Genomic DNA, 19,800 nt, shown 5'->3' with positions numbered 1-19,800 from the left:
ATCTAAAATTATTGAATCGTTATGTAAGGATACCAACGTTCAAGATGGTAACTGTAAGGACTATATTGCCTTTTGTTCAGCAAGGGAATTATATGTCCACAATAGATTTACAGGATGCATATCTGCATATTCCGATTCATCCAGATCATTATCAGTTCCTGAGATTCTCTTTTCTAGACAAGCATTACCAATTTGTGGCTCTACCGTTTGGCCTTGCTACAGCTCCAAGAATTTTCACAAAGATTCTCGGTGCCCTTCTGTCTGTAATCAGAGAACAGGGTATTGTGGTATTTCCTTATTTGGACGATATCTTGGTACTTGCTCCGTCTTTACATTTAGCAGAGTCTCATACGAATCGACTTGTGTTGTTTCTTCAAGATCATGGTTGGAGGATCAATTTACCAAAAAGTTCTTTGATTCCTCAAACAAGGGTAACCTTTCTGGGTTTCCAGATAGATTCAGTGTCCATGACTTTGTCTTTAACAGACAAGAGACGTCTAAAATTGATTACAGCCTGTCGAAACCTTCAGTCTCAATCATTCCCTTCGGTAGCCTTATGCATGAAATTCTAGGTCTTATGACTGCTGCATCGGACGCGATCCCCTTTGCTCGTTTTCACATGCGACCTCTTCAGCTCTGTATGCTGAACCAATGGTGCAGGGATTACACGAAGATATATCAATTAATATCTTTAAAACCGATTGTTCGGCACTCTCTAACGTGGTGGACAGATCACCATCGTTTAATTCAGGGGGCTTCTTTTGTTCTTCCGACCTGGACTGTAATTTCAACAGATGCAAGTCTCACAGGTTGGGGAGCTGTGTGGGGATCTCTGACGGCACAAGGAGTTTGGGAATCTCAGGAGGTGAGATTACCGATCAATATCTTGGAACTCCGTGCAGTTTTCAGAGCTCTTCAGTTTTGGCCTCTTCTGAAGAGAGAATCGTTCATTTGTTTTCAGACAGACAATGTCACAACTGTGGCATACATCAATCATCAAGGAGGGACTCACAGTCCTCTGGCTATGAAAGAAGTATCTCGAATTTTGGTTTGGGCGGAATCCAGCTCCTGTCTAATCTCTGCGGTTCATATCCCAGGTGTAGACAATTGGGAAGCGGATTATCTCAGTCGCCAAACGTTGCATCCGGGCGAATGGTCTCTTCACCCAGAGGTATTTCTTCAGATTGTTCAAATGTGGGGGGTTCCCAGAGATAGATCTGATGGCCTCTCATCTAAACAAGAAACTTCCCAGGTATCTGTCCAGATCCCGGGATCCTCGGGCGGAGGCAGTGGATGCATTATCACTTCCTTGGAAGTATCATCCTGCCTATATCTTTCCGCCTCTAGTTCTTCTTCCAAGAGTAATCTCCAAGATTCTGAGGGAATGCTCGTTTGTTCTGCTAATAGCTCCGGCATGGCCTCACAGGTTTTGGTATGCGGATCTTGTCCGGATGGCATCTTGCCAACCATGGACTCTTCCGTTAAGACCAGACCTTCTGTCTCAAGGTCCTTTTTTCCATCCGGATCTGAAATCCTTAAATTTAAAGGTATGGAGATTGAACGCTTGATTCTTGGTCATAGAGGTTTCTCTGACTCCGTGATTAATACTATGTTACAGGCTCGTAAATCTGTATCTCGAGAGATATATTATAGAGTCTGGAAGACTTATATTTCTTGGTGTCTTTCTCATCATTTTTCTTGGCATTCTTTTAGAATACCGAGGATTTTACAGTTTCTTCAGGATGGTTTAGATAAGGGTTTGTCCGCGAGTTCTTTGAAAGGACAAATCTCCGCTCTTTCAGTTCTTTTTCACAGAAAGATTGCTATTCTTCCTGATATTCATTGTTTTGTACAAGCTTTGGTTCGTATAAAACCTGTCATTAAGTCAATTTCTCCTCCTTGGAGTTTGAATTTGGTTCTGGGAGCTCTTCAAGCTCCTCCGTTTGAACCTATGCATTCATTGGACATTAAATTACTTTCTTGGAAAGTTTTGTTCCTTTTGGCCATCTCTTCTGCTAGAAGAGTTTCTGAATTTTCTGCTCTTTCGTGTGAGTCTCCTTTTCTGATTTTTCATCAGGATAAGGCGGTGTTGCGAACTTCTTTTGAATTTTTACCTAAAGTTGTGAATTCCAACAACATTAGTAGAGAAATTGCGGTTCCTTCATTATGTCCTAATCCTAAGAATTCTAAGGAGAAATCATTGCATTCTTTGGATGTTGTTAGAGCTTTGAAATATTATGTTGAAGCTACGAAATCTTTCCGTAAGACTTCTAGTCTATTTGTTATCTTTTCCGGCTCTAGGAAAGGCCAGAAAGCTTCTGCCATTTCTTTGGCATCTTGGTTGAAATCTTTAATTCATCTTGCCTATGTTGAGTCGGGTAAAATTCCGCCTCAGAGAATTACAGCTCATTCTACTAGGTCAGTATCTACTTCCTGGGCGTTTAGGAATGAAGCTTCGGTTGACCAGATCTGCAAAGCAGCAACTTGGTCCTCTTTGCATACTTTTACTAAATTCTACCATTTTGATGTATTTTCTTCTTCTGAAGCAGTTTTTGGTAGAAAAGTTCTTCAGGCAGCGATTTCAGTTTGAATCTTCTGCTTATGTTTTTTGTTAAACTTTATTTTGGGTGTGGATTATTTTCAGCAGGAATTGGCTGTCTTTATTTTATCCCTCCCTCTCTAGTGACTCTTGTGTGGAAAGATCCACATCTTGGGTAGTCATTATCCCATACGTCACTAGCCTCATGGACTCTTGTTAATATGAAAGAAAACATAATTTATGTAAGAACTTACCTGATAAATTCATTTCTTTCATATTAACAAGAGTCCATGAGGCCCACCCTTTTTTGTGGTGGTTATGATTTTTTTGTATAAAGCACAATTATTCCAATTCCTTATTTTATATGCTTCGCACTTTTTTTCTTATCACCCCACTTCTTGGCTATTCGTTAAACTGATTTGTGGGTGTGGTGAGGGGTGTATTTATAGGCATTTTAAGGTTTGGGAAACTTTGCCCCTCCTGGTAGGAATGTATATCCCATACGTCACTAGCTCATGGACTCTTGTTAATATGAAAGAAATGAATTTATCAGGTAAGTTCTTACATAAATTATGTTTTTTTGTTGGGTCATTGCCAGTATTACAACACTAGGCTACCTGTCCACTCCCCTCACATGTGTTACCCTGCAACCCCGTCCCTCAAACTTCACCAGCAGTTGGTGTTTTTTCTCAAGTCTTTGCAGCCCAATTACAGTCTGCGGTTTCTGCTGCCTTGAGTGTGATGCCAATTGCAGTAAAAATGAAGAAGAAAGTTGAGCATGATTCCTCTGATTCTAGAACCATTCCTCTGATTCCAGTCATAGGCAACTTTCTGAAGAGGATGATTCCTTGGCTAGTTATGAATGGAAACTTTCATCCTTTAACTCCTCCGGTGAGTCAGTAAATGACACCGAGGACATTCATTTTAGGTTCAAAATTGAACATCTGAGATATTTGCTTAAGGAGGTATTATCCATTCTGGGCGTACCTGAGTTTAAACCATCAGAATAGAAACAGGAAAATAAATTGGATATGGTTTTTAAACCTAAGTTAAAGACCCTTGAAGTGTTTCCAGTACCTTCATTAGTGGCAGACATTCTATCCAAGGAGTGGGAAAAAACAGGTGTTCCCTTTTTCTCCTTCAAGTTTTAAGAAGATGTTTCTGGTTCGGATAGCTATTTGGAAGTGTGGAATACTGTTCCTAAAGTGGACAGTGCCATTTCCACTCTGAGTAAACGCGCTACTATACCTCTAGAGGATAGTACATCCTTTAAGGATCCTATGGATAGGAAATTAGGATACCCGAGAGAGGTTTTTCTTCAATGAGGCTTGCTTTCCCATCCTGCTGTAGGTGTTGCAATAGTGGCTGAGGCTACCACCTTTTGGTGTGACACCTGATCTGATTTCGGTGGAATCTCCCTTTAAAAGATATTCAAGACCGCATTCAAGCACTAAAAACATCCAATTTCTTTATTTGTGATGCAATTATCCAAATCATTCGTCTCAATGCTAAGACCTCTGGTTTTGCTGTACTTGCTAGAAGGGCTCTTTCGTTAAAGGTCCTGGCCAGCGGACATAGTTTCCAAGTTTAAGCTCCTATCTCTAGCCTTTAAGGGAAAGACCTTATTTGGGCCAGGCCTGGGTTCTGTCATTTCTACTGTCACTGGTGGTCTTTTCTGTCCCAAGACAAGAAATCTAAATCTAAGGTACGTCCTATGGGATATTTTTCGCTCATTTCGTCATAACAAGACACAGAGAAGCAACTCCACATCTAAGTAGGAAACTCACAGGAGTGCCTGGAATCCTAGCCCGGTGTGGAACAAAAGCAAACAACCCAAGAAGTCGACCCCAGACAACAAGTCAGGATGAAGGGTCAGCCCCCAACCTGGGTTCAGGTCAAGAAGGGGGCAGATTATCCCAGTTTCAGGAAGCATGGGCTCAGTCCGTCCAGAACCCCCTTGGTTTCTAGACATCATAACCCAGGGGATACAAAATAGGTTTTCTCCAAGGGGCAGGTTCCTTCTATCAAGGATCTCTCGGTAACCCAAAAAAAAATCCTTCCTGGGCTGTGTAGAAGATCTAGTATCTATGGGACTTTTTGTCCCAGTGCCTCAGTCAGAGAGAAGAGGGTTCTATTCAAACCTCCTAATGGTTCCCAAAAAGGAGGGAACCTTTCGTCCCATTTTAGATCTGAAGTGCCTCAACAAATTCTTAAGGGTACCTTCTTTCAAAATGGAGACCATCTGTTCCATTCTTCATCTCGTGCAAGAGGGTCAGTAATTCACCAACATAGATTTGAAGGATGCCTACCTTCACATCCCTATTCACCGAGATCACTACCAGTACTTATGTTCCTTTCTGGACAAACATTACTAGTTTGTAGCTCTTCCATTTGGTCTAGCTACGGCTCCCAGAATCTTTACAAAAGTTTTAGGGGCCCTTCTTGCTGTAGTCAGACTACAGGGGAATGCTGTGGCACCATGCTTAGACGCCATCTTGGTTCAGGTGCCATCTTTACATTTAGCGACATCTCACACAGAGGTTACTCTGGTATCTTCGGACGCATGGTCTGCAAACTAAATCTTGAAGAGTTCCCTCAACGCCTACACGAGAGTGAACTTTCTAGGGATAATCTTAGATTCTATCAGCATGCATATCTATCTCACAGATCAACACATGGATAAGTTGCAGTCTGCCTGCCTTCTCCTTTAATCTAATCCTCGGCCTTCGGTGGCCCAGTGTATGGATGTGGCTGCCTCAGACACTATTCCTTTTGCTCGTTTTCATCTGAGACCTCTACAGTTAATGGATGCCTCCGTCACTTGGATCTGTCTCGGACAATATCTCTGGATCCAGTGCTGGTGGCTGTCTTAAGAGTTTTTTGGTGTTTAAATGTAGTTTTTTATTCTTCAATCAAGTGTTTGTTATTTTAAAATAGTGCTGGTATGTACTATTTACTCTGAAACAGAAAAGAGATGAAGATTTCTGTTTGTAAGAGGAAGATGATTTTAGCAAACGTTACTAAAATCGATTGCTGTTTCCACACAGGACTGTTGAGATGAAGTAACTTCAGTTGGGGGAAGCAGTTGGCAGACTTTTCTGCCTGAGGTATGACTGGCCACATTTCTAACAAGACTTTGTAATGCTGGAAGGCTGTCATTTTCCCTATGGGGACCGGGTAAGCCATTTTCTTAGATTAAGTAAAAGAATAAAGGGCTTTATAAGGGCTTAAAAAACTGGTAGACATTTTTCTGGGCTAAAACGATTACTTTGCTAAGCATATTTGGCTGATTATAACTCTTTATAGTTATTATAATCTTGGGGATTGTTGTTAAAAAACGGCAGGCACTGTATGGACACCTTTTTCAGATGGTGGGACTTCTCATAGGCAGAGCCTCATTTTCGCGCCACTAATGCGCAGTTGTTTTTGGAAAGCAAGGCATGCAGATGCATGTGTGAGGAGCTAAGAACCACTGAAAAAGCTTATAGAAGGCGTCATTTGGTATCGTATTCCCCTCTGGGCTTGGTTGGGTCTCAGCAAAGCAGATACCTGGGACTGTATAGGGGTTAAATGTAAAAAACGGCTCCGGTTCCGTTATTTTAAGGGTTAAAGCTTTCAAATTTGGTGTGCAATACTTTTAAGGCTTTAAGACACTGTGGTGAAATTTTGGTGAATTTTGAACAATTCCTTCATGCTTTTTCGCATATTCAGTAATAAAGTGTGTTCTGTTTAAAATTTAAAGTGACAGTAACGGTTTTATTTTAAAACGTTTTTTTGTGCTTTGTTGACAAGTTTAAGCCTGTTTAACATGTCTGAACCATCAGATAAGCGATGTTCTATATGTATGAAAGCCAATGTGTCTCCCCATTTAAATATATGTGATAATTGTGACATAGTGTCCAAACAAAGTAGGGACAATGATGCCACAGATAATAATATTGCCCAAGATGATTCTTCAAATGAGGGGAGTAAGCATGGTACTGCATCATCCCCTTCTGTGTCTACACCAGTTTTGCCCACACAAGAGGCCCCTAGTACATCTAGTGCGCCAATACTTATTACCATGCAACAATTAACGGCTGTTATGGATAATTCTATTGCTAATATTTTATCTAAAATGCCTACTTATCAGAGAAAGCGCGATTGCTCTGTTTTAAACACTGAAGAGCAAGAGGACGCTGATGATAACGTTTCTGACATACCCTCACACCAATCTGAAGGGGCCAGGAGGGAGGTTTTTGTCTGAGGGAGAAATTTCAGATTCAGGAAAAATTTCTCAACAAGCTGAACCTGATGTTGTAACATTTAAATTTAAATTAGAACATCTCCGCGCACTGCTTAAGGAGGTATTATCTACTCTGGATGATTGTGACAATTTGGTCATTCCAGAGAAATTATGTAAGATGGACAAGTTCCTAGAGGTTCTGGTGCCCCCCGATGCTTTTCCTATACCCAAGCGGGTGGCGGACATAGTAAATAAGGAGTGGGAAAGGCCCGGCATACCTTTTGTTCCTCCCCCTATATTTAAGAAATTATTTCCTATAGTCGACCCCAGAAAGGACTTATGGCAGACAGTCCCTAAGGTCGAGGGGGCAGTCTCTACTCTAAACAAACGCACTACTATTCCCATAGAAGATAGTTGTGTTTTCAAAGATCCTATGGATAAAAAACTAGAGGGTTTGCTTAAAAAGATGTTTGTTCAGCAAGGTTACCTTCTACAACCAATTTCATGCATTGTTCCTGTCACTACGGCAGCGTGTTTCTGGTTCGAAGAACTAGAAAAGTCGCTCAATAAAGAATCTTCGTATGAGGGAGGTTATGGACAGAGTTCAAGCACTTAAATTGGCTAACTCTTTTATTCTAGATGCCGCTTTGCAATTAGCTAGATTAGCGGCGAAAAATTCAGGGTTTGCTATCGTGGCACGCAGAGCGCTTTGGCTAAAGTCTTGGTCAGCGGATGTGTCTTCCAAGACAAAAATTGCTTAACATCCCTTTCAAGGGTAAAACACTGTTTGGTCCCTGATTTGAAAGAGATTATTTCAGACATCACCGGGGGAAAGGGGCCACGCCCTTCCTCAGGATAGGTCTTTTAAGGCTAAACATAAGCCTAATTTTCGTCCCTTTCGCAGAAACGGACCATCCTCTACTTCTACATCCTCTAAGCAAGAGGGTAATACTTCTCAACCCAAACCAGCCTGGAGACCGATGCAAGGCTGGAACAAGGGTAAGCAGGCCAAGAAGCCTGCCACTGCTACCAAAACAGCATGAAGGGATGGCCCCCGATCCGGGACCGGATCTGGTGGGGGGCAGACTTTCTCTCTTTGCTCAGGCCTGGGCAAGAGATGTTCAGGATCCTTGGGCACTAGAAATAGTTTCTCAAGGTTATCTCCTGGAATTCAAGGAACTACCCCCAAGGGGAAGGTTCCACAGGTCTCAATTATCTTCAAACCAAATAAAAAGACAGGGCATTCTTACATTGTGTAGAAGACCTGTTAAAGATGGGAGTAATTCATCCTGTTCCATTAGAAGAACAAGGGATGGGATTCTACTCCAATCTGTTCATAGTTCCCAAAAAAGAGGGAACATTCAGACCAATCTTAGATCTCAAGATCCTAAACAAGTTTCTCAAGGTTCCATCGTTCAAATGGAAACTATTCGGACAATTCTTCCTTCCATCCAGGAAGGTCAATTCATGACCACGGTGGATTTAAAGGATGCGTACCTACATATTCCTATCCACAAGGATCATCATCAGTTCCTAAGGTCGCTTTTTCCTGGACAAGCATTACCAGTTTGTGGCACTTCCATTCGGATTAGCCACTGCTCCGAGAATTTTCACAAAGGTACTAGGTTCCCTTCTAGCGGTTCTAAGACCAAGGGGCATTGCAGTAGTACCGTACTTGGACGACATCCTGATTCAAGCGTCGTCTCTGTCAAAAGCAAAGGCTCATACGGACATCGTCCTAGCCTTTCTCAGATCTCACGGATGGAAAGTGAATATAGAAAAAAGTTCTCTTTCCCCGTCAACAAGAGTTCCCTTCTTGGGAACAATAATAGGACTCCTTAGAAATGAGGATTTTTTCTGACAGAGGTCAGAAAATCAAAACTTCTAAGCTCTTGTCAAGTACTTCATTCTGTTCTTCGTCCTTCCATAGCGCAGTGCATGGAAGTATTAGGATTGATGGTTGCAGCAATGGACATAGTTCCTTTTGCACGAATTCATCTAAGACCATTACAACTGTGCATGCTCAGACAGTGGAATGGGGATTATACAGACTTGTCTCCGACGATTCAAGTAGATCAAAGGACCAGAGATTCACTCAGTTGGTGGCTGATCCTGGACAACCTGTCACAGGGAATGAGCTTCCGCAGACCAGAGTGGGTCATTGTCACGACCGACCGCCAGTCTGGTGGGCTGGGGCGCGGTCTGGGAACCCCTGAAAGCTCAGGGTCTATGGTCCTCGGGAAGAATCTCTTCTCCCGATAAACATTCTGGAACTGAGAGCGATATTCAATGCTCTCAAGGCCTTGGCCTCATCTAGCAAAGGCCAAATTCATAAGGTTTCAATCAGACAACATGACGACAGTTTGCATATATCAACCATCAGGGGGGAACAAGGAGTTCCTGGCGATGGAGGAAGTGACCAAGATAATTCAATGGGCGGAGGATCACTCCTGCCACTTGTCTGCAATCCACATCCCAGGAGTGGAAAATTGGGAAGCGGATTTTCTGAGTCGTCAGACATTCCATCCGGGGGGAGTGGGAACTCCATCCGGAAATCTTTGCCCAAATAACTCGATTATGGGGCATTCCAGACATGGATCTGATGGCCTCTCGTCAGAACTTCAAGGTTCCTTGTTACGGGTCCAGATCCAGGGATCCCAAGGCGACTCTAGTAGATGCACTAGTAGCACCTTGGACCTTCAACCTAGCTTATGTATTCCCACCGTTTCCTCTCATTCCCAGGCTGGTAGCCAGGATCAATCAGGAGAGGGCTTCGGTGATCTTGATAGCTCCTGCGTGGCCACGCAGGACTTGGTATGCAGACCTGGTGAATATGTCATCGGCTCCACCATGGAAGCTACCTTTGAGACAGGACCTTCTTGTTCAAGGTCCATTCGAACATCCGAATCTGGTTTCCCTCCAACTGACTGCTTGGAGATTGAACGCTTGATTTTATCAAAGCGTGGGTTTTCAGATTCTGTAATAGATACTCTGATTCAGGCTAGAAAGCCTGTAACTAGAAAAATTTACCATAAGATATGGAAAAAATATATCTGTTGGTGTGAATCCAAAGGATTCCCATGGAATAAGATAAAAATTCCTAAGATTCTATCCTTTCTACAAGAGGGTTTGGAGAAAGGATTATCTGCAAGTTCTCTGAAGGGACAGATCTCTGCGTTATCTGTTTTACCTCACAAAAGGCTGGCAGCTGGTGCCAGACGTTCAAGCGTTTGTTCAGGCTCTGGTTAGAATCAAGCCTGTTTACAGACCTTTGACTCCTCCCGGAGTCTTAATCTAGTTCTTTCAGTTCTTCAAGGGGTTCCGTTTGAACCCTTACATTCCGTAGATATTAAGTTATTATCTTGGAAAGTTTTGTTTTTGGTTGCAATTTCTTCTGCTAGAAGAGTTTCTGAGTTATCTGCTCTGCAGTGTTCTCCGCCCTATCTGGTGTTCCATGCAGATAAGGTGGTTTTGCGTACTAAGCCTGGTTTTCTTCCGAAAGTTGTTTCCAACAAAAATATTAACCAGGAGATAGTTGTACCTTCTTTGTGTCCGAATCCAGTTTTCAAAGAAGGAACGTTTGTTGCACAATTTGGACGTAGTCCGTGCTCTAAAATTCTATTTAGAGGCCACTAAAGATTTCAGATAAACATCTTCTTTGTTTGTTGTTTATTCTGGTAAAAGGAGAGGTCAAAAAGCAACTTCTACCCTCTCTTTCTTTTTGGCTTAAAAAGCATTATCCGATTGGCTTATGAGGACTGCCGGACGGCAGCCTCCTGAAAGAATCACAGCTCATTCCACTAGGGCTGTGGCTTCCACATGGGCCTTCAAGAACGAGGCTTCTGTTGATCAGATATGTAAGGCAGCGACTTGGTCTTCACTGCACACTTTTGCCAAATTTTACAAATTTGATACTTTTGCTTCTTCGGAGGCTATTTTTGGGAGAAAGGTTTTGCAAGCCGTGGTGCCTTCCATTTAGGTGACCTGATTTGCTCCCTCCCTTCATTCCGTGTCCTAAAGCTTTGGTATTGGTTCCCACAAGTAAGGATGACGCCGTGACCGGACACACCTATGTTGGACAAAACAGATTTTTTGTTTACCTTATAAATTACTTTCCCAACGGGTGTGTCGGGCCCACGGCCCGCCCTGGTTTTTTTAATCAGGTCTGTTGAATTATTTTTCTAACTACAGTCACCACAGTATCATATGGTTTCTCCTATGCATATTTCCTCCTGTAACGTCTGTCGAATGACTGGGGTAGGCGGAGCCTAGGAGGTATCATGTGACCAGCTTTGCTGGGCTCTTTGCCATTCCTGTTGGGGAAGAGAATATCCCACAAGTAAGGATGACGCCGTGGACCGGGACACACCGTTGGAGAAAGTAATTTATCAGGGTAAACATAAATTCTGTTTTCATGTGGACCATATAGATAACATTGTGCTGGTGTGGTTGTGGATGACACTGCACTAATTGGCTAAAAGCAAGTCAATAGATTTATAAATAAATAGCCATGTGATCAAGGGGCTGTCTGCAGAGGGTTAGATACAAGGTAATCAAAGAAGTTAAAAGGTATATTATTATAACCATGTTGGCTGTGCAAAACTGGGGGATGGATAATAAAGGTGAATTATCTATTTTGGGAGTTGACTGTCCCTTTAACTGATAAATTATTTTCTTTCTTGGCAGTGAGAGTCCATGAACCTACCCTGATTTTTAATTTTGTTTGTAGTGGCAGCAGTCTTTTGGCACCTCTGTACCCCTTTTATGTCTCTACTTTTCCTTATCCTTGAACTACTGAGAGGGTAGGGGGAAGTGGAAGGGATGATTTGTCTTTGCCTCCTCCTGGTGTCCAGGTGAAGTATTTCCAATATGTTAGGAATGATTTTTGTGGACTTTATTTTTTTTATTTTTTTTTTTTTTTAAATCTTTATTATAAAAATAAGAAAGTGAGCAAAACTTCACACACATATCAAGAAAAAAATCATCTGGGATATCATTACATCTATATGATAAATAACCATCACCAATTTATAATACCCCCCCTATTCCTCCTTCTTTCACTTCGCTCTCTTTCCACTATAATTCAACAACGTTCTTTGGTCAAAAACGCTAAATAACTTTGCACTATTATCTTATGGTTTCAGATAAATATGGAACCTGTCCCTTCTCCACCCATCCCCACCCTCCAAGCAAAAAAGAAGGGGGAAAAAAGGGAGGGGGCAAATTAACCAGTGCTTCCCCACTTCCCATGGACAGTGGGGTTATTTGTGATATATTTTACACAGCATCTTCCCCCATATACTTAAAGGGACACTGAACCCAAATTTTTTCTTTTCGTGATTCAGATAGAGCATGCCATTTTAAGCAACTTTCTAATTTACTCCTATTATAAATTTTTCTTCGTTTCTCTTGCTATTTGAAAAGAAGGTATCTAAGCTTTTTTCTTGGTTCAGAACTCTAGACAGCTCTTTTTATTGGTGGATGAATTTATCCACCAATCAGCAAGGACAACCCAGGTTGTTCAACAAAAAAATTGGCCGCATCTAAACTTAAATACTTGCATTTCAAATAAAGATACCAAGAGATTAAAGAAAATTAGATAATAGGAGTAAATTATAAAGTTGCTTAAAAATGTATGACTCTATCTGAATCACAAAAGAAACATTTGGGGTTCAGTGTCCCTTTAATAAATTCCATAAAGCCATGTTTTCTTGTAACTCAAGACATTTGCTTTGTTGTAAAATTTTGTATCATAGGCCTCCAGGGTTTTTGTGGACTCTCACTGCCAAGAAAGAAAATAATTTATTAGGTAAGCATAAATTATGTTTATTGCATCTGAAAAAGCTGATTAAATCCCCACCTATACTGAAAATTCTGGTTACAAAAAAAACATGTAAAGAATGTTTTGAATAAAATAATGTTGCCAGTGTGGGGCTGTGACAGAGAGGTACTTCAATATTAATTTTTCATTATTCTTTCTAAGTATTGGCCTTCAAGGTATTATCTCCCTACAAGATTCAGACCGTTGTAGTGCGTTGTGGTTTTAGTTAGCAAAAATTGCTATTTCATATACAAAAATATTCACAAAGGAACACTTTGCCATACATTTAAAACTCTGCAGCTGGTATAACAAGTAATTGGAAAAACATTAAGGCGAAACCCGTTTCATGGTACACTGTCATTTAAAGAAGTATTGAGAAAAATGAACCTTATTTTTACATGTACATAAACAATTCTGTATTATTGCTATAAGCATGAATCACTGTTTGTTACATGGTGATGTTTTTCAACCTAGCTTGGTTTCATTATCATTAAACGCAATTAGTAGGTTCTTTGACTAAAGAGAATACATTAATTAAGCAACTCCGCTCCATGTCTGTGAAACAATCTCCCCAGCACTTTGAAAGAAGCCCCTTCTATAAACATTTTTAAACAAAGACTCAAGACCTGCTTGCTCACACGAGCCTTTCAGAACTAAAATCTCTTAACTTGAATCCCTTATTTAAATGTACCATTTGTAAAGTGCTTTGAGCCCATCAAGAGACAAGCCCTATATATGTTGTTGTTAAAGTATCATTTTTGAAGCAGTGGTCATAATTTCTTTAATACTGTTTTTTTTTGCCTCATATTAACCCTAAACATTTTTATTTAGTGCTAAGTTATGTTTGTAGTCCGCATGGATCAAAATTTCATGTCTCTTGCTTTAAAATCAAGCACTCAATATATTGTTGAAAGACTCTGAATTTTCAAAACATACCATTTCAAGTGTGTGCAAGTAACATTTTGCAAATATCACCCCTTCATCTGTCACAGAATATTGGCTACTGCTTAAAATAATCACTGCTACACAGTTCATTTTATACACAAATTGAATTGGGTAGCTTCAAGATACCATTTTATAGAGTCACCAATTAAAAGGTGTAGGGCACTGCATTTGATATATTGTGGTATGTAAATATAATTATTATTATTTTTTGTTACCCTTTCAACTTTTAAGATGTGCGCATTTTTCGAAACATACGTGGAAAGCCAATGGAAACAGAACAGCAAGCTATAATTAATGTTGAGAAAGAAGTGGAGACACTTAATGTGGATAGACCAAAGCTCAAGGTAAGATTTAATTGTGCTATTTCAGTTGAGTGTATAAGTTAAACTAAGTTCTGTACAAAAAAGCGCAAAGCACTCAACCAGGTGAAAAATAGCTTGTTCAAAGCTTTGCTTCACTCATACTCCCACTAATCCACCACTGCAGTCAATTACTTTTTTGACCTAAAATTTACATGCTTAATCTGAATCTTGAAACTTTACTTTTTACCGTCATGTCCCTTATATGATTAAAACTGCTTCCTTGGCTGTTTTAGCCAGATGTACTTTATGGCTTAAGCCTTAAAGGAACCGTCTATCCTTTTTAGTCTTCTTAAACTCTTACTTTAGATTAAGCTGCAAATATCTCCTGCACCCTTTCTACATCATGCAGCAGTAACAGTAAAAAAGTTATTTTAAAATGACTATTGTTTCTGGTCACTTTGAAATGGCTGCCAAGCTCTGCCCACTGATGACATCAATATCTGGGCTGCATTAAAGGTAGGGTTGCACCGATACTAGTATCAGTACTGATACCAAGTACTTGTGCAAATGCTCCGATACTTAAACCGATACCTCCAGATCTTAGATCTTACCCATACGCCATTTTGTGGCATTTTTTCCAAACTTCATGCTCCTATTTAATTTTAAGCTGGAGTGGAAACTTAACTAAAAATTGTTCACTGCTGTTCTGCCAATACAAATTGTGGGTATTTGTATTATTGTATGTCTGAGAGAAGTGCTCCAAAAGCTGCTACTATACAGCTGGAAGCCTACCTGGAGAGATCACTGTACCTCATTCAGACAAACTCCTGAAGTACTGGGCAGTTAATAAACAGATTTAATGGCGCAAAAATATCTTTCTGCCCCATGCAGTAGTGTGGAAATTATAAGACTGTTCAGATTAGTGTCAAATGTCCTTATTGATAAAAGAAACAGACTTATAGCTGAACATACAGAGATGCTTATGTTCCTTAAAAATAGCTTGCCACTATCTTTTGAAAAATGTATTCTAATTGCTAGATTGCCAGTTATACTGCTAGTTCTCATCTTGCACAATGTATGCTCAAAACATACTGTACTCTGAGGAACATCCTTAGCTTATATAATTGCAGGAAGAGTGTTCATAGGACACATTAAGTTAATCCCTATGAACACTCATCCTACAATTATAGGACTAGATTTAGATTACATTTGATTGGTAAGCTTTTTACCCAATGCTCTGTTCACATTTCCAACTCCATAGACTTTAGAATAGTTGGACATGTAATGAGAGCATTGGTAAAATTTACCAGCCAATGTAATCTATCCCATACTGTTGTTCCCCATGATTAAACAGTGCACTGTTATATTTTTTACTGTATTGCACTTTTGGTTGATTGTGATTTTATTTTTATTATTTTTCATTTGTTATTTATTGCTATTGTATTTTGTTGTAATATGTTTATTTATAAACATGTTCTGTGAAATTTCTTTGAGTTTTTACAACTTTGTGACAACAAGCAAATAAAACTTATTTCATAATATCTTTTGAGTTCTTCATAATTCTAAAGAAGCAATCTTAAATCATTAGTCTGTATTGTGCTTGAGAAACTGTCACATGACATTTAAAAAAAAAGCGTCGGTAATTGGTATCGGCGAGTATTTTAAAAAAAGTATCGGTACTTGTACTCGGTCTTAAAAAAAAATGTTATCGGTGCAACCCTAATTAAAGGCTTTACTAGTTACAAAAGACTCTCTAATTGGATTCAACAGACTGTCTATGCCATTCAGCAGAATGCATAAATGCAGCCCAGATCAGTAGGCAGTCATTTTAAAATTATTTTTTTACTTTTACTGCTGCATGATATAGAAAGGGTGCAGGAGGATATTTGCAGCTTAATCTAAAGTAAGACTTAAGAGGACTAAGGTGTAAACTGTCTCTAAGTTTCTGGCCCTCCTAATACGGTTTCCATGAGCGGACTGTTAACACTTCCTTCTTAGAGTAAATCTGTTTGAACAGGGCTATATGCTATTTTCTCCAACATAGGTGTGTCCGGTCCACGCGTCATCCTTACTTGTGGGATATTCTCTTCCCCAACAGGAAATGGCAAAGAGCCCAGCAAAGCTGGTCACATGATCCCTCCTAGGCTCCCCGCCTACCCCAGTCATTCTCTTGCCGTAGGTACAGTCATCCCAGAGAAACTATGTAAAATGGACAAGGTTCCTAGAGGTGCCGGGGCTCCCAGAAGCTTTTCCTATACCCAAGCGGTGTGGCGGACATTGTTAATAAAGAATGGGAAAGGCCCGGTATTCCTTTCGTCCCTCCCCCCATATTTAAAAAATTGTTTCCTATGGTCGACCCCAGAAAGGACTTATGGCAGACAGTCCTCCAAGGTCGAGGGAGCGGTTTCCACTTTAAACAAACGCACCACTATACCCATAGAGGATAGTTGTGCTTTCAAAGATCCTATGATAAAAAATTAGAAGGTTTGCTTAAAAAGATGTTTGTTCAGCAGGGTACCTTCTACAGACCAAGTTTCATGCGTTGTCCCTTCGCTACAGCCCATGTTTCTGGTTCGATGAGCAGATAAAGGGCGGTCGATAGTGATTCTCCTCCCTTATGAGGAGATTATGGACAGAATCAATGCTCCTCAAATTGGCTAATTCTTTTACCCTAGACGCCACTTGCAATTGCGTAGGTTAGCGAGGCTAAGATTCTGGTTTGCATTGTGGCGCGCAGAGCGCTTTGGTTGAAATCTTGGTCGGCTGAGTGCGTCTTCCAAGAACAAGCTACTTAACATTCCTTTCAAGGGGAAAACGCTGTTTTGGCCCTGACTTGAAAGAGATTATCTCATGATATCACTGGGGGTAAGGGCCCACGCCCTTCCTCAGGATCGGCCTTTCAAGGCAAAAAATAAACCTACTTTTTCGTCCCTTTCGTTAGGAAACGGACCAGCCCAAAGTGCTACGTCCTCTAAGCAAGAGGGTAATACTTCGTCAAGCCAAGCCAGCTTGGAGACCAATGCAAAGGCTGGAACAAGGGAAAGCAGGCCAAGAAACCTGCCACTGCTACCAAGACAGCATGAAATGTTGGCCCCCGATCCGGTACCCGGATCTGGTGGGGGGCAGACTCTCTCTCTTTCGCTCAGGCTTGGCAAGAGATGTTCTGGATCCTTGGGCGCTAGAAATAGTCTCCCAAGGTTATCTTCTGGAATTCAAGGGGCTTCCCCCAAGGGGGAGGTTCCACAGGTCTCAGTTGTCTTCAGACCACATAAAAAGACAGGCATTCTTACATTGTGTAGAAGACCTGTTAAAAATGGGAGTGATTCATCCTGTTCCATTAAGAGAACAAGGGATGGGGTTCTACTCCAATCTGTTCATAGTTCCCAAAAAAGAGGGAACGTTCAGACCAATCTTAGATCTCAAGATCTTAAACAAGTTTCTCAGGGTTCCATCGTTCAAGATGGAAACCATTCGAACTATTCTTCCTTCCATCCAGGAAGGTCAATTCATGACCACGGTGGATTTAAAGGATGCGTATCTACATATTCCTATCCACAAGGAACATCATCGGTTCCTAAGGTTCGCATTCCTGGACAAGCATTACCAGTTCGTGGCGCTTCCTTTCGGATTAGCCACTGCTCCAAGGATTTTCACAAAGGTACTAGGGTCCCTTCTAGCTGTGCTAAGACCAAGGGGCATTGCTGTAGTACCTTATTTGGACGACATTCTGATTCAAGCGTCGTCCCTTCCTCAAGCAAAGGCTCACACGGACATAGTCCTGGCCTTTTCTCAGATCTCACGGATGGAAAGTGAACGTGGAAAAAGAGTTCTCTATCTCCGTCAACAAGGGTTCCTTCTTGGGAACAATAATAGACTCCTTAGAAATGAGGATATTTCTGACAGAGGCCAGAAAAAACAAAGCTTCTAGACTCTTGTCGGTATACTTCATTCCGTTCCTCTTCCTTCCATAGCTCAGTGCATGAAGTGATCGGGGTTGATGTAGCGGCAATGGACATAGTTCCTTTGCGCGCATTCATCTAAGGACCATTACAACTGTGCATGCTCAGTCAGTGGAATGGGGGATTATACAGACTTGTCTCCGAAGATACAAGTAAATCAGAGACCAGAGACTCACGTCCGTTGGTGGCTGTCCCTGGACAACCTGTCACAAGGGATGACATTCCGCAGACCAGAGTGGGTCATTGTCACGACCGACGCCAGTCTGATGGGCTGTGGGCGCGGTCTGGGGATCCTGAAAGCGCAGGGTCTTTGGTCTCGGGAAGAATCTCTTCTACCGATAAAGATTTCTGGAACTAGAGCGATATCAATGCTCTCAAGGCTTGGCCTCAGCTAGCGAGGGCCAAGTTCATACGGGTTCAATCAGACAACATGACAACTGTTGCGTACATCAACCATCAGGGGGGGAACAAGGAGTTCCCTAGCGATGGAAGAAGTGACCAAAATCATTCTATGGGCGGAGTCTCACTCCTGCCACCTGTCCGCTATCCACATCCCAGGAGTGGAAAATTGGAAGCGGATTTTCTGAGGTCGTCAGACATTGCATCCGGGGGAGTGGGGAACTCCATCCGAAATCTTTGCCCAAGTCACTCAGGCTGTGGGGCATTCCAGACATGGATCTGATGGCCTCTCGTCAGAACTTCAAAGTTCCTTGCTACGGGTCCAGGATCCAGGGATCCCTAAGGCGGCTCTAGTGGATGCACTAGTAGCAGCCTTGGAGCCTTCAAACTAGCGTATGTGTTCCCGCCGTTTCTCTCTCATCCCCAGGCTGGTAGCCAGGATCAATCAGGAGAGGGCGTTGGGATCTGGATAGCTCCTGCGTGGCCACGCAGACTTGGTATCAGATCTGTGAATATGTCATCGCTCCACCTTGGAAGCTACCTTTGAGACGAGACCTTCTGGTTCAGGGTCCGTTCGAACATCCGAACCGGTTTCACTCCACTGACTGCTTGGAGATTGAAGCGCTTGATCTTATCGAAGCGGAGGGTTCTCAGATTCCTTTATCGTTACTCTGTTCAGCCAGAAAGCCTGTAACTAGAAAGATTTACCACAAAATTATTGAAAAATTATATCTGTTGGGGTGGTGAAGCGAAAGGATTCCCTTGGACAAGGTTAGAGATTCCTAAAGAGTCTATCCTTCCTTCAAGAAGGGATGGAAAAAGGATTATCTGCAAGTTCCCTGAAGGGACAGATTTCTGCCTTGTCTGTGTTACTTCACAAAAAGCGGCAGCTGTGGCCAGATGTTCAAGCCTTTGTTTCAGGCTCGTGGTAAATTAAGCCTGTTTACAAACCTTTGACTCCTCCTTGGAGTCTCAATTTAGTTCTTTCAGTTCTTCAGGGGGTTCCGTTTGGAACCCTTACATTCCGTTGATATTAAGTTATGATCTTGGTAAGTTTGTTTTAGTTGCAATTTCTTCTGCTAGAGAGAGTTTCAGAATATCTGCTCTGCAGTGTTCTCCTCCTTATCTGGTTTCCATGCAGATAAGGTGGTTTTAGACGTACTAAACCTGGTTTTCTTCCAAAAGTTGTTCTAACAAAAACATAACAGGAGATTAGTCGTGACCTTCTCTGTGTCCGAAACCAGGTTAGCAAAGAAGGAACGGTTGTTGCACAATTTGGATTTGTTCGCGCTCTAAAATTCTATTTAGAAGCTACAAAGGATTTTAGACAAACATGCTTCCTTGTTGTTGTTTATTCCGGTAAAAGGAGAGGTCAAAAAGCAACTTCTACCTCTCTCTCTTTTTGGATTGGCTTACGAGACTGCCGGACGGCAGCCTCCCGAAAGAATCACAGCTCATTCCACTAGGGCTGTGGGCTTCCCACATGGGCCTTCAAGAACGAGGCTTCTGTGATCAGATATGTAGGGCAGCGACTTGGTCTTCACTGCACACTTTTACCAAATTTTACAAGTTTGATACTTTTGCTTCTTCTGAGGCTATTTTTGGGAGAA

General features: G+C 41.6%; 1 protein-coding gene across 1 annotated transcript in view; it reads left to right on the top strand.

Moving 5' to 3' along the window:
- Positions 1–19,800, top strand: part of LOC128661714 (ATPase family AAA domain-containing protein 2) — a 126,028-nt gene that overhangs the window by 16,716 nt on the left and 89,512 nt on the right. The window contains exon 4 of the mRNA XM_053715937.1: positions 13,762–13,874. Within this exon, the coding sequence (XP_053571912.1) occupies positions 13,762–13,874 (113 nt within the window). The remainder of the gene's footprint in view (positions 1–13,761; positions 13,875–19,800) is intronic.

This window comes from Bombina bombina, chromosome 5 (assembly GCF_027579735.1).
Source record: "Bombina bombina isolate aBomBom1 chromosome 5, aBomBom1.pri, whole genome shotgun sequence".
NCBI classification, from domain to species: domain Eukaryota; kingdom Metazoa; phylum Chordata; class Amphibia; order Anura; family Bombinatoridae; genus Bombina; species Bombina bombina.
This window is presented reverse-complemented; position numbering and strand designations above follow the sequence as displayed.